A 13,997-nucleotide genomic window follows, 5' to 3' on the forward strand; every position below is an offset into this window, starting at 1 on the left:
GGGGGAGTTTATGACTTTGTTACGCAATTTATATATATTTAATTGAAAGTCAAATATGATATATATTTATGCAAATTATTTATTTTGTAATGGAGAATAAATGCAAACTTGGTACAAATGATACAATTCTCGTCCTTTTTTTTCACCCAATGGGGAATTCTCTAATCTTAATCTAACATCACTCACATCATCCATGGTGGATGTCAATTGTCAAAGGAATACTTAATTCCTAATTGTAGAACAAATTTTAAAACAGAAAAAAAAGAAATAATGAACGGTGGGGGATGAACATTGCTGATGTTAACATTGATTTTTGTTAGCATTATTATTATTATTTTGACAATTGTAGTGTTGAATTTTAAACAAAAGAGATTAATTTATTAAACAATGTCATTTATTGATAATCATGAAAAATTTACGCCTACCAATACAATCATGAAAAATTTCAAAATTGTCCAAATAATTCTAATATTTTTCTTTTTTCAATTTAGTTAAGCTCAGTGGCTCATCAGTCAAAAAAGAAGAGTAGCCTAGTTTTTTGGTCATGGTCTTAGATCGTCTAATTGGAAATTTCCATCTTTCCAATTCCGAGCGACATCAGCATCCAAACTCAAGTTGAACACGTTACATAAAAAATTGAGGATGGTACAACCAAAGCGTTTACTTCCCAAATTTCCATGGAGTATATCTTTCGCTGAAAATACTTGCACAAAAAATGGGGGCATGGAATTCTCTTGCTACTTTGAAACACATGACCACACATTATTAACTACAATTATTTTATTCTATATTTGTGCATCAAATGTCACACTGTAGGTATATATTCTAATTAGTAACATATATTCGTACAACAAGCACATGAATGATGTCACAAAATTCCATATATACAATCAGCTCCAAGACATAATTGTATGCCCAACATAAACAAAAACAATTAATATATATTCTCTCGCAAGCTGAGAAGATCCAGAGCTAATTGTGTTGTGAGGCAGCAATGGCTACACTTTTCAAACTCATCTCCATCTTCTTCATCCTTCTCTCCGTCTTCACAACCCACGTCCTTTCTGCTTCAGACGAATGTGGGAGCAATTCCGGTGAGTGCAATGACAAGGAGGGGGCGTTAACCCTCAAGATTATTGCAATTTTCGCTATTCTGGTAACTAGCATGATAGGTGTTTGCTTACCACTTGTAACACGTTCAATCCCGGCTCTAAGTCCCGATCGGAGCCCTTTTGTGATCGTTAAGGCTTTTGCAGCCGGGATCATACTAGCCACCGGATTCATGCACGTGTTACCCGACTCTTTTGACATGTTATCGTCTACCTGCTTACCTGAAACTCCATGGCACAAGTTCCCTTTTACGGGTTTTGTTGCTATGTTGTCTGCTATAGTGACTCTAATGGTGGACTCAATGGCCACTACTATATATGGTCAGAAAAACAATGTTGGGATTAAATCGGAGAGTGAAGTTGTCCGAGGAGACCAAGAAACGGGTGCCATGAGGTTCGGAAATTTACATGGATTCCACCACCATGGCCACGGGCCGACCACGAGTGGAAGTGTAGACTCACAACTATTACGTTATCGTGTGATTGCCATGGTAAGTTGTCTCGCTATACATTTAATGAAAAAGGATAAAATGGTTTTTTGGGATAAAATTGCCTTTAATTGTAATCAATTAATAGTTCCGGCAATTTGTAGTTCAGGAGATTATTTGTAAAAGGGCAATGTTTCAAGGGTTTTTTTTTTTCGATCTCATATATATGGGCATGAATATTGCAGGTATTGGAACTGGGAATTGTTGTTCATTCAGTGGTGATAGGGCTCTCAATGGGAGCTTCAAACAACACTTGCACCATAAAACCACTTGTGGCTGCTCTATGCTTCCATCAAATGTTTGAAGGAATGGGTCTCGGTGGTTGCATCCTCCAGGTATATATATATATATATATATATATATATATATATATATGTGTGTGTAGCCTCTTTAGTTACATTTTAATTAAAGCTCAAAAACTACCATTTCTTAAATATATATTAATCTCAGTCTCTGTGTCTCTCACATGTCTCCACTCATATATATATATATATATAGGCGGAGTATAAGTTGTTGAAGAAGGCAGCGATGGTGTTCTTCTTCTCTGTAACAACTCCATTTGGGATAGCACTTGGGATAGCATTGTCAAACACATACAAAGAAAATAGTCCAAGCTCTTTGATCACAGTTGGACTACTAAATGCATCATCGGCTGGGCTTTTGATCTACATGGCTTTGGTGGATCTTCTGTCTGCCGATTTCATGGGTCCAAAGTTGCAAGGTAGCATCAAGCTTCAAATCAAATCCTACATTGCAGTTCTTTTAGGTGCTGGTGGAATGTCTTTAATGGCCAAATGGGCTTAATTATTTATTAATTCACATATATGACATCATCACATCAATAAATCTACTTTCAACTGTGTAATCAATGGCTGACGCCCAAATATGTTGTAAGGGGCAAATATATTTTGGAGTGGGCTAGTACTACTAATTTTTATTTTTATTTTTTATACATATTTATTATTATTATTATTTTTTTTTGTAGTGGTCTAAAATTACCTATAGTAAAAATAATAATTTATTTTTTTGGGGGGGTCTCAGGCCCCTTATATGCCCCCCCGGGATCCGCAATGTAATTTTATTACTGTATTGTCATATTTCAACAAGCTAGTAAAAACGTTTCCATGTTAATTTAAATGTCAAATTTTCACACTTCAATAATTTCCGAATTATACAGTGGCACTAAAATTGATAAATTTAGAATTAATAGTGGTCATGCCAAGTGTTTTAGTCGAATGATACTTTCTCACAACTAGCAATGGTTGAGGGTGAGTGGCCATGCTTGTGGCAAATGAGTTGATTGTGGGTGACATTTTTTTTTTTTTTTTCTTCCGAAAGATCAAAGAAAGTTGAAGACACCAAAAATGGACCGGGCCGAGCGCGATCCATATTGCTAAGAACGGGTCGGGCAAGAGCAACCGCTCCAAACCAAGTCTTCACTAGTCCAGCCCAGGACCAGAAAATCATGTTGGAAGCCCGATTTCAGATAAAAGGAATTGGGCCCATAACCAAGAGAAGCCCAAAAGGTCAGCAATGCAAGGAGCTAGTTAGGAAGCTTCTATAAGATTTGTAACAGTCTATAAATAGACTGAAAATAGAGGGAAAGGGGGTTGGAAATTTCTTGAAGTGTAGAATTATCCTTTCTAAATATAAAGTATTTTTCTTGAATCCTCAATGACGCCGTCCGTGGGAAACGATGAAGATTGATTCGCATTCGATCAAGATTGATTCGATCAAGACTTATTCGTGAAGACAAAGCTTGATCTCTAGAAGTTGGATTCAGATCGGTAAGTTCATGATCTGTCTTGCAGAGACCTGGTCCTAGTTGATCTTCGGAGATTGCAGTCAGATCTGAAAAATCTCGATCTGTTTACCGAGATTGGATCTAACGAGTTCACGGCAAGAATAGAATTAACAGATTGTAGATCAGATCTAGCAGAAAGAGATCAGAATTCAGCTAGTTTGAGGCCAAATCTAGTGCATTCGCATTAACACAATTCAAATCCAGTTGGGAATTTACTATTGATGACTCTACTCCGATCAGGGACTGGTGGTAGATGTCGTTGAACCCCAAAAGTTTATGCAATGTGACCAAGTTTTACATTTAGAAATTGCCACTATTACCTTTCACTAAAAATATAGCAAGGGTGAGTAGGGATCGTCCCAAGGGATTGAGGGTCGTACTAGGTTGAGGGATCAAAATTAGGGCTAGTAGGTCAAGTGATCAAAATAGTGGTTCGCTGGTTGAATTAAACTAGATGCAAATTAAACTAAGGTAAACAATAATGCAATAGAGAGAATAAAAGAGATCGAGATCTTGGGGTTTAGAGATCACCACTAAGCATAGCTTTTCTACACATTTAATGAATGATTAATGAGGGGAAGAACATGTATTGCAACAAAGTGTGTGTGTGTGGTTGTTCCAACAAGCATGGATGACAAATTAAGCATATATTCTACAACTAAGCTAATGATATGAAGTTAAACTAATTAAACTAAGGGAGAGGTACAATCCATCAAGAAATGAGTATGAACCATCAAATAAACCACAAGAACATGTCATTAAGCACTATATCTTGACAATCTCTAGATCTATAGCATCAATACACATAGACATGCATCAATAACACAAGAAATAGAGACAAACACATGAACATCTATTCTAGCATATATAGACATATGGATAGAATGAAATGATCAATTGGAAGCATTAAACCACATAAATTATTGAATAAACAAGATCTATATGTATAAAAGTGTCAAGACATGAATCACAATACAAATCCCCATAAAAATACATAAATCAAGAAGTAGAAAGCATGCTTAGGGCTAACTCTAGCCCCAAGAGGATGTCTAGCCAATCATGGATGATGTCCTCCAACCCTCAAGGGCAAGCTCCATGGAAGAAATCTGCTCCTTGGTTGATGAAGAGTCTCCAATGGTGTCTCTAGCCTCATCCTCTTCTTTTCTTCCTCCCTAAGTATGTGTATCAAAGTATATCAAAAAGTGGCTCATATTCCTTATATAGGTAGGTGAAAAATCACCCCAAATGAGCTGGGCTCGGACACCAATAATCCTCTAATGATTGAATATGAGACAACTTTTAATGAGCTGGAATTTGGATTTTTCTCTTGATTTTGGAGGTTCGATAGATCAAACTTGAGGTATGATCGATTGAACATGGCTGAAATCTATCGAATTTAAGTTAGATCGATCCTCAATAGCGGCGCCTTTTGGATAAAAACAAATCTGAGATATTTTGAAGATATTTTTGGGAAAAGGACAAAGGTGGTTGGTAGGGTGGTACAATTAGATATGATCAATCATTTGGATAAGGACAAGATGGTTCGATCGATCATAGAATGAGGTTGGACCGATCGAACTTTGAGATTTTTGAATAGGAACAAACATGGCTCAGATCCATCTTGAAGTGCTGAGATCGATGAAAGTTGGATCGATCGAATTTTTCTTGAGATCGATCGAAGTTGCTGAAATTCCACCCTTTGCTTCCTTTTGCTCTACTTTGCTCCTCTCTTTGATTCATCCTAGAATTGCTTCAATTATTCTCTTATTTGGCTGAGTTAGCTTGTTTTGGAGATAAGTACCTGAAAATAAATATAACATGCAATCAATACAAAACGGTAAAATAAGATAGATAAAGGTTTTAGAATACCTAAGCTTAAGGGGTTTAAATACGCACTTTTCAGCGCTCATCACACCCCCAAACTTAAATATTGCTAGTCCCTAGCAATGAACTAGAAAGTAAAGGAATGAAATGAAATGACTATACAACTATGAACTAGAAAGCAATAAATGGATAACGCCACTTTCGTAGGGAACACGATTGCACTTAGCATATGCAACAAGCTTTTTAAACCCCTAGGTTACCCCTAGTGGACGAGTGAAGTCTCGTAAGGGTTTCCAAAAATGATACCCACAAACATTACGCTCATTCTTTCAAAAGAGGCACCAATATTGCAAACAAGCATTGGGAGAAAACTACCTCAAGTATGCAATGTTTCAAACATTTCTAAGCAATCTCCCAAAATCTTGACATCAAGCAAGCAAGTATGGTCCTCCACACATCAAGAAAATGATCATGAAAATCAAAATAACTCCAGAATCTTTTTTGAGTGAACCGGCATCAAGTGTGTTGCTATCTTAGCCAACTAAAGAAATGATCACATCCTTACCCTCAAACTAGTACACAAATCTAGTACCGATCATCAAGACAAAAAGTGGACCTTTTATTAAAGCTTTATTGATCTAGGTGTGTTTATTCTTTTCACTCGATTTTATTTTATTTTATTATTATTATTTTTTTAGGATCAAAGATGGAAGCATAGTGCAATGTGTTGATCTATTAAGCTTTCTAGCGATCCATGAGGTCGAGCGTTAGGTCAATGACCCCCAAACCGGACGGCTTTAGGGCACCAGGTGTTCAAACACCCCTAAAGACTTACAAGCTCAAATCAACTAGGCTACAAATTAAAACAACCTCCATCTAATCATTTCCCACTTCTCACCTTTTGGGAGAAGTCCTCACTTTTTATTGCTTTTGCAACTTTTTCCCTCTTTTTTCTGAATAAACAATTATTAATCTAGAGTTTAGGCCTTCCACCTTTCGGCGGGAGAAGTTTAGTGCTTGATGAGGCTAGAATCCCAGCTACTCAATGAAAAGGGTTTGTTATCCACATTTATCAAGAATGAAAGCTTTTAATGTACTACTAGCCCAGTTGGGATATAACCAATTCAATAATCAACAAAGCATATACCCCACAAATGAATGCTAGTGTGTGCCTGTGCTAGTGTAGAATCCTAGAGTGAATCTCAAAACAATCTTAAAATCAGGATGATGTGGACCACAAGTGCAAGCAAGATATCAATTTTTAAAAAAATTTACTCATAAATGACATCCACAAGGCATACAAGGAGTATTGGACTCTCAAGTCAAGCAATTTTTAAATTCTAAGCAATATAGTCCTCAAAAGATCAAAATCATATCTAACTTGGACCAATCATAGAAAATCTCTCAAATACACAAGTCATGCTCAATATTTTGAATTTTAAAGACAAACACTGCAAAGCACTATTACCCCCAAACTTAAATGTCACAGTGTCCTTAATGTGCAAAGAGAACAAAAGGAAAGAGTATACCAGTGCAATTAAGGCAAAGAATGGCTGGGACAGAAGTATCCAAAGTGGGTGGCATAGCCCCCCCAAACTCGGGATTAACTGTGGTCCTGAAATTTGGCACTCGGATAAACTCATCAGATAACAAAAGGGATAATAACAGTGCACAGTGGACATGCAAGTGTAAATGGGATAGCAACTGAAAATAGAGAGAGGTAAAAACGTGGTCCTGAAATTTTGGGCAGTACTCTCTCTCACTGAAGTCACTGGGATGCACCTGATAGAGTCAAACAGATAGCTATAAGAATATAAAAATATGACATCCATAAAGAAAATGTATATAAACAAAGAATAAAGTATAGTACATCCAGTATCAGAGCGGACAGACACGGCTGGAAAAATAGTATAACAGTATCAAAAACATGATGAGATCATAGATATATGAGATGACAGGAGAAAAGAGATAGAGAGATCAGGAAGAAGAGGTAAGACGGGCAGATCGCGCTCCGCGGATGTCTCTGGATAGATCTCTGAATGCAGTCATGACATCCGTACGAAGAGTAGCAATTTCAGCTCTAATGGAGACAGCATCCTCTCGGAGAGAGACCGTATCGGCGCGGATAGATACTACAGCATCCTCCAAAGCCTGGAGTCACTCTCCAAAGCCAGGTGTATGTGCTGGAGCCTCAGGTACCGCTGGAGCGAGAGAATGATGATCCTGAGCCTGCCCCGCATCGTGACGGGTGATCCAACTAGAAAGTGCTGCTCTGCGTCCTCGGCATGCTGCTCCAAATCGATGTCCATATGTACGACAGCCGGATCGACTGGTATATCATCCGCTGCAGGCCTGCAGCTGCTGCCATCTCCTCTACCTCTAAATCCTCTGCTGCCTCAGCAACATCATCTTGAAGGCTCTTGATAAGAGCGTTGTAGCTCTTATCCTAGTCCTTCTTCCCAAACGAGCAGGACCTAGTCTCAGGACGCTCCCGTGGCTGAAAGGGATAGTGATGATCACGTAAGATCTAGGTGATGAGGTGGCCGAATAGGAGATACTTAGCCCTTTTGGGCCTCTCCTTACTAATGTAGTTATCATAGAGCTTCCTCATCACGCTCCAAATGAGCGCTGGGATATATAGCCAATACCCTGATTAGAATACGTACAGAGCTCTTAAAAAGTCGCCTCTCTGCTGTATCTTATGGCCGGCCATGAAAATGTTGCGGAATAGGACAGAGTCGAAGAACCACAGGTCATCTGGAAGATAGGTGCGGGTGGCGAAAGTCTCGCCATCGGCATAGTGACCTATAAGAAAAACTGCCATGTCCGCATATGATGGCTTGTAGAGAGTGGGGTATGTGTCCTGTAGCTCGGGAGGGCAGTGATATGGATAGTGGAAAGATCTGGACAATGTATCCACTGTAATAAAAATCAGATGACCATCAATGGTGGTCTTCAGCTCCGCCGTGTTACGCGGGGCAGGCCGGAGGTTTTGGAAAAACATTTGTACTAGCCTCGGGTACACCGGGTCTGTGACAGGGGCAAGAATGGCTGCAAGGCCTCTCCGTAATATATCATCATAAGTTGATCGGGTAAGTACCAATGGGGAAAAGAAGTCTGTATCAAAGACTAACTTGTGCGACACTGAAAGGCATGAGTATCGACGTAATGGCTGGTCTAACTCCTAGTCTGGCTGAGCTGGCTGTGGTGGTGGAGATGGTGGATTCTCAGCCTCAGCTGAATAAGAAGGAGATGCGCCAGTATCAGAGTGTAATCTGTTGTCAGAATGGGGAGACTGTATGGGCTCCACTGGCTCTTCCTATATGGAGTCCTGGGCATGAGATGGACCGACCTTGTCATCCAAACTCTGCCTTCCCCTACGGTGATAGTGTCCGCTGGCTACAGTCTTGACCCTAGCCATGGCCTGTAAAATAATTGAAAACTTTTAAGGGAAGTCAGTGCCAGAATAAAGAGTTTACAGTACAAAATAGAATCATGTATGTCAAGTAAGATAGACAAAATAGATAAATCTATGGAAGTGACAGGATGTGAACATGCCAAGCAGTATAAGTGTAAAATGCATTCAATATGGAAAATCACAGGCATTGGGCATGAATGAGATAGCATGAACACAAGATAAGATGCATGGAATGTGTATTTGAAATCTGTGAAGTTCGATTGATCACAAAAAATGTGAGATCGATCTCATATGATCGATCTGAAAAAATAAGAAACTAAGTTCGATCGATCTCACTAGATCGATCTGAGAAATATATTCGATTGATCAAACTGTGTGAAGAATGTGAGCAGTCACAGATCTGTGACGTGGATGGCATGGTGCCTTCACGAATAAGGTCGTAGGCCCATTAACACAACATAACATCAATCATAATCACGTAATGAGGCCCATACTCCCAAAAATAAAATTAAAATCAAGAAAAATACAAAAACATATATACATATATAAACATACATATATACAAAGCTTCAAATCTTCAGATATTGCAATAATCATCATTAAAACATCATAGATCTAACATGGAAAACATGTATGAAGCAAATCAAAGCTTGAAATACAAGATGAGATTCAGATCTTACCCAAATCGAAGGATGAGATGAGATGAAGATGAGATGAAGATCCAAGAGGAGAGAAAGATTCGAGGTGAGATGAAGCTCGCCGGAGGTCTCGCCAGAGATGGAGAAGAGTGAATGTGCAGCGGCGATGAGAGGGATAGGGTTTTGAGAGGGTTAGATCGATCTTAGGAATCGATCTATAAACCTTGGTTTCATTTTTTTTAAAACATTTCCTTGCCAGTTCGATCGATCGAACTGAATCCTCAGATCGATCGAACTGACATCGATCTCTCCTCCAAGTATTTTTGAAATTTTTAAAGATTTTTAAAAAAAATGGAAAAATTAAAAACTAAAAATTTTAAATTTTAAAATATTTTTGGATTTTTTTTTTTTTTTTTTTTGAATTTAAAATTAAAAAGTCAAAACAAAGTCAAAGTAATGAATTCTAGAAATGAGATCGATCGGAACAAATGTTCGATCGATCTAACAGAGAGCTAAAAATATGCAGGTTTTTGGGTTCAGAAATTTTTCTAACTGTTGGAACTCAAGATTGATCGAAATCGATCTAAGGACTTATGATCAATCTGAGAACAAATTCGATCGATGGGACAGAGAGGTGATTTGGATGCAGGTTGAATGCAGGTCGAAAATTTTCTAAGTGTTGGATGCAGGTCGAAGTTCGATCGATCGAATACTCTTTGGAGATCAATCGAACTTATGCAAAATGCTCAATTTCAACATAAAAGTATAGTGGAAATTTCTTGTGCAGTTGACGAAGCTGTTTGGGTTTGGTAGTAGATGGATTAGTTGGATTCATACTTGTATTTCTTCAGTATGGTTTTCAATCATTGTAAATGGTTCTCCTCAAGGGTATTTTCAGCTTAAGCAGGGTCTAAGACAAGGTTGCCCTCTATCCCGACTCCTGTTTACCTTAGTGACAGATTATTTTTTTGGCATAATTGATTTTGAGGTAAAGAGGGGTAAGGTGTGTCCTGCTAAGGTTGCTGCTAGGATTGGGTTACCTCTAACCCACCAATTTTTTGCTGATGATCTTTTGATGGTGGTTAGAGCTAATATGGCAATAATTATTACTTTAAAAAAATCTCTGGAACTATTTGAATCCACTTCGGGATTAGCAATTAGTAAAGAGAAATCAGAATTGTTTTTCACAAGAATAGTTAGAAGACAGTCCACCATTATTAGAACTCTTGGATGTAAGGTAGGAAAATTACCTTTTATCTACCTTGGTTTGCCTATTTCTGATAAGATGTTGAGGAGTAAGGATTGTTCCATTTTGGTGGAGAAGATTATCTCTACTACAACTAGATGGAATGGGATGAATTTATCAGTTTCAGGTAGAGTAGAGTTATACAGAGCTGTGATTCTTCCTATAGTTTAGTATTGGCCATCTGTGTTTGTTCTTCCAGCAGCAATTATTAACTTAATTGAGAAGAAAATGAGGAATTTTGTTTGGGGACATGTGGAAGACAGAAAGAAAATTCATGGTCTTTGCTAGAAAAAGTTGGCAGCTCCTAAAGCTGAAGGAAGATTGGGCTGAGACGGCTGGTGGACATTGACAAGGCTTCAAAATGTTGTTTAGCTTGGGATTTCTTGCTATCTAAAAATAGAATTTGGGTGGCATGGTTTGAATAGGTATATTTAAAGAAGGCTTCTTTCTGGAATGTCATGCCTAAGGAGTCTTCTTCATGTATTTGGAAGAGCATCGTGGCTACAAGAGACTGTCTTAAAGGAAATTGCAGATACAGAATTGGAAATGGACAGAAAATTAAGGTGTTCTTGGATCCATGGTGTGATGGAAAGTGCTTGAGTGATATGTTCAATCATAGAATGTTGGGTAGTCTCAGTAGAAACAAGAATATTGCTTTGAATGAGTTTATGATTGGTAATCAGTGGAATGATGATATATTGAGGAATGCTACACAGGAAGTTTTACAACTGTTTTATGAACACACTATATATGGAGGCGAGGATCAAATCAGCTGGAAGAATAATTTTAGCTTTAAACAAGCTTAGGAGATCTGCAGAAGTAGTAAACCAGAAGTTAATTGGGCTAGTATTTGTTGGAGTGGAGGCCGTCCTAGGTGGTCTACACATTCAGTGTTTGTTCATCAAAATGCTATAGTACATCATTCTTTGTTGCAACACGGAGGGATTACTATGATGTCTAGATGCTATTTGTGCTATAGAAACGTGGAGTCTCTGGATCATATTTTTTGTAGTTGTGACTATACTTGGCAAGTATGGATGCAGTTTTTAGATATGTGTGGGTGGAGTTTACAAAAGGTGTATGAGGTCCAACAATTGGTAATGCATTTTACACAAAGATTTCAAGGGAAAAGCAATAAGTTAGCTAAAGTTTTATTCACTGTTGTTTTGAGAGGTTGCATAATGATATGTGCCAAGATCCTGGTGAACTAGTTAAGTGTATTTTGTGGGAGGTTATAGATATACTAGGGATCCAACTTCAGGACATCATGTAGTCTTATTTTTATAGTGTGTTTTTTTATTTTCTGTAGGCCTTTTCTTTGGAAGGTCTTTGAGGTGTAAGTGGAGGTATGCCTCCTCTTTGACCAATGTACAATATTGTTGATATTTATATACTCCTTCATTTAGGAAAAAAAAAAAAACATAAAAGTGCATGCAGACTTAATCACAGTTCCTAGCAATGCTAATGAACTCAAAGCCAATATCTAGACTTTGCAAGAAATGAAATTAAAGATAGAAATGGGGGAGGAATAGGGTTGTGACACCCTACAAAATGTCTTGCTAGTCTTTAACATCTCTAGCAAGACGTTGGGCTCTTTTAGCCCAGATCAAACATCTTGTAGTGCATCCCCTCCTCAATGGGGTGATAAGTGCTTTGAACTCCCCCCAACAAATGGTTCGTTAAGGAACTTGTTGGATTAAGCTCAAAAGACATTTTCGGTCCTTGGTGAATGCAATCTTTGGGCTTCCATGCCCTTTCAAAATAGGATTTTGAAACAACTTTCTTTGGTTTCAAGGTTGAAGATGGACTTTTTGAAACTTTGGTCTCACACAAAAACTCAATTTCTTCACTTTTAAGGTCATGACATCTTTCTACAACGTTAATCTCTTCATACTTGTCAAATGAATTGGGGGTTGGATTAAAAATATTCATCTTTACCTTCATGGGGCCAAATGAAATTTTCATTATCCCCGTCCTACAACTAATGTAAGCATTCGCGGTTGCCAAGAAAGAACGGCCAAGGATAACGGGAATTTGGCTCTTAGGATTTGGGACCGGTTCCATGTCAATGACAACAAAATCAACGGGAAAGAAGAATTTATCAATTTTAATCAAGAGGTCCTCAATGATACCCCTAGGCTTTCTGATTGATCGGTCGGCAAGTTGTAAAACTACCGACGTCAGTTTCAAGTCTCCTAAGCCTAATTTGACATATACCGAGTATAGAAGAAGATTAACACTTGCTTCTAGGTCAAGAAAAGCCTGATTAATGATATGATCACCAATGATGCATGAAGTGGTAGGTGAACCTGGGTCCTTAAACTTTGGAATAGTGTTATGTTGCAAAATTGAGCTTACTTACTCAGGTAAGACCACTTTTCTAGGTGCTTGGCTTTTGTTCTTCCTCTTTTGTGTGCACAAGTCTTTCAAGAATTTGGCATAAGCCGGAATTTGCTTGATTGCATCCAAAAGTGGAAGATTGACTTTCACTTGCCTAAACACGTCCATGATTTCTTTTACGTTGGCCTTTTGCTTGCCATTTAAAATGGATCTTTTTAAGACATCCGAAAATGGAGCTTTTGGTTCAAAAACCTTTTCAGAAATTCTCTTTGAAGTCTCTTCAATACAAGAAGTTTTCAAATTATTTTATAAATCTTTCTTTTCAAAATCACTTTTCAAATCACTTTTCAACACATTCTCATTTATATAGTCATGCACATGTAATGAAGGAGGAATATGATATGAAACGGGACGGGTGTCAACTTGTGGTTGCACCGGTTCACTCTCTTCATTGGACATACCCACTTGGTTATCCACAATCTTTCCACTTCTCAAGGTAGTCACCGCATTGACATGCTCTATTGTGTGACCTTCCGATGAGGAATGAGTCTCCACAACACATTGTTACTTTTGTGGGGTATTTAAAGGCATTTTTCCCTTCTCTCTTGCATTCAAAGTACTAGCTATTTGCCCTACTTGGGTTTTTAGCTTTGCAATGGATTGAGAGTGAGAATGAAGTAATTGTGTGTTTGCCTCTAAAGTGCCTAAAGCGGTCAAAACTTTCTCTTTAAAAGCGGGATTTCTAACATTTCCTTGGGAGTATGATTGATTAGGAAAATGAGAATTAGAGAGTTGGTTTCCTTGTGATTGGTATGATGATCTAAAACCTTGGGAACCCTGGCCTTGTAGTGGAGATGGAATGTATTTCCCTTGAAAACCGCCTTGGGAAGGGTTTGAACCCTTCCCCTTGGTTTTTCCAAGAGAAATTTTGGTGATTCCTCCAATTAGGATTGCAATGATTTCCATAAGGATTGTTCCCTTGATTAGTAAAAATAGCATTTGCTTGTTCATGATGCTCACTTTGCACATGTCCATGGGGATAATTGGAAGTAGAATGTAAAACACTTAAACAAGTCATACATGTCTCATTAGATGCATGATGAAAATAGTTAGGGAAGGAAGATACTTGA

The 13,997-nt window shown here is 38.1% G+C and overlaps 1 protein-coding gene across 1 annotated transcript; it reads left to right on the forward strand.

The window, feature by feature from the left end:
• Nucleotides 1-934: 934 nt before the first annotated feature.
• LOC132285483 (probable zinc transporter 10) lies at nucleotides 935-3,030 on the forward strand. Its single transcript, XM_059787677.1, has 3 exons — nucleotides 935-1,600; nucleotides 1,783-1,932; nucleotides 2,096-3,030. The coding sequence occupies exons 1-3, from the start codon at nucleotides 995-997 to the stop codon at nucleotides 2,399-2,401; spliced, it is 1,062 nt and encodes a 353-aa protein (XP_059643660.1). The 5' UTR covers nucleotides 935-994; the 3' UTR covers nucleotides 2,402-3,030.
• The last annotated feature ends 10,967 nt before the right edge of the window (nucleotides 3,031-13,997 follow it).

This window comes from Cornus florida, unplaced genomic scaffold (genome assembly GCF_030987335.1).
Source record: "Cornus florida cultivar Cherokee Brave unplaced genomic scaffold, ASM3098733v1 CherokeeBrave_3.0.0_Hap2_Chr11, whole genome shotgun sequence".
Taxonomy (NCBI): Eukaryota; Viridiplantae; Streptophyta; class Magnoliopsida; order Cornales; family Cornaceae; genus Cornus; species Cornus florida.

Bases quoted from the DNA above. Each gene is read 5' to 3' on its own strand.
- LOC132285483 (XM_059787677.1), top strand. From the start codon at position 995: ATGGCTACACTTTTCAAACTCATCTCCATCTTCTTCATCCTTCTCTCC. The intron at 1,601-1,782 runs GTAAGTTGTCTC...TGAATATTGCAG, and splicing joins GTTATCGTGTGATTGCCATG to GTATTGGAACTGGGAATTGT. The intron at 1,933-2,095 runs GTATATATATAT...ATATATATATAG, and splicing joins TCGGTGGTTGCATCCTCCAG to GCGGAGTATAAGTTGTTGAA.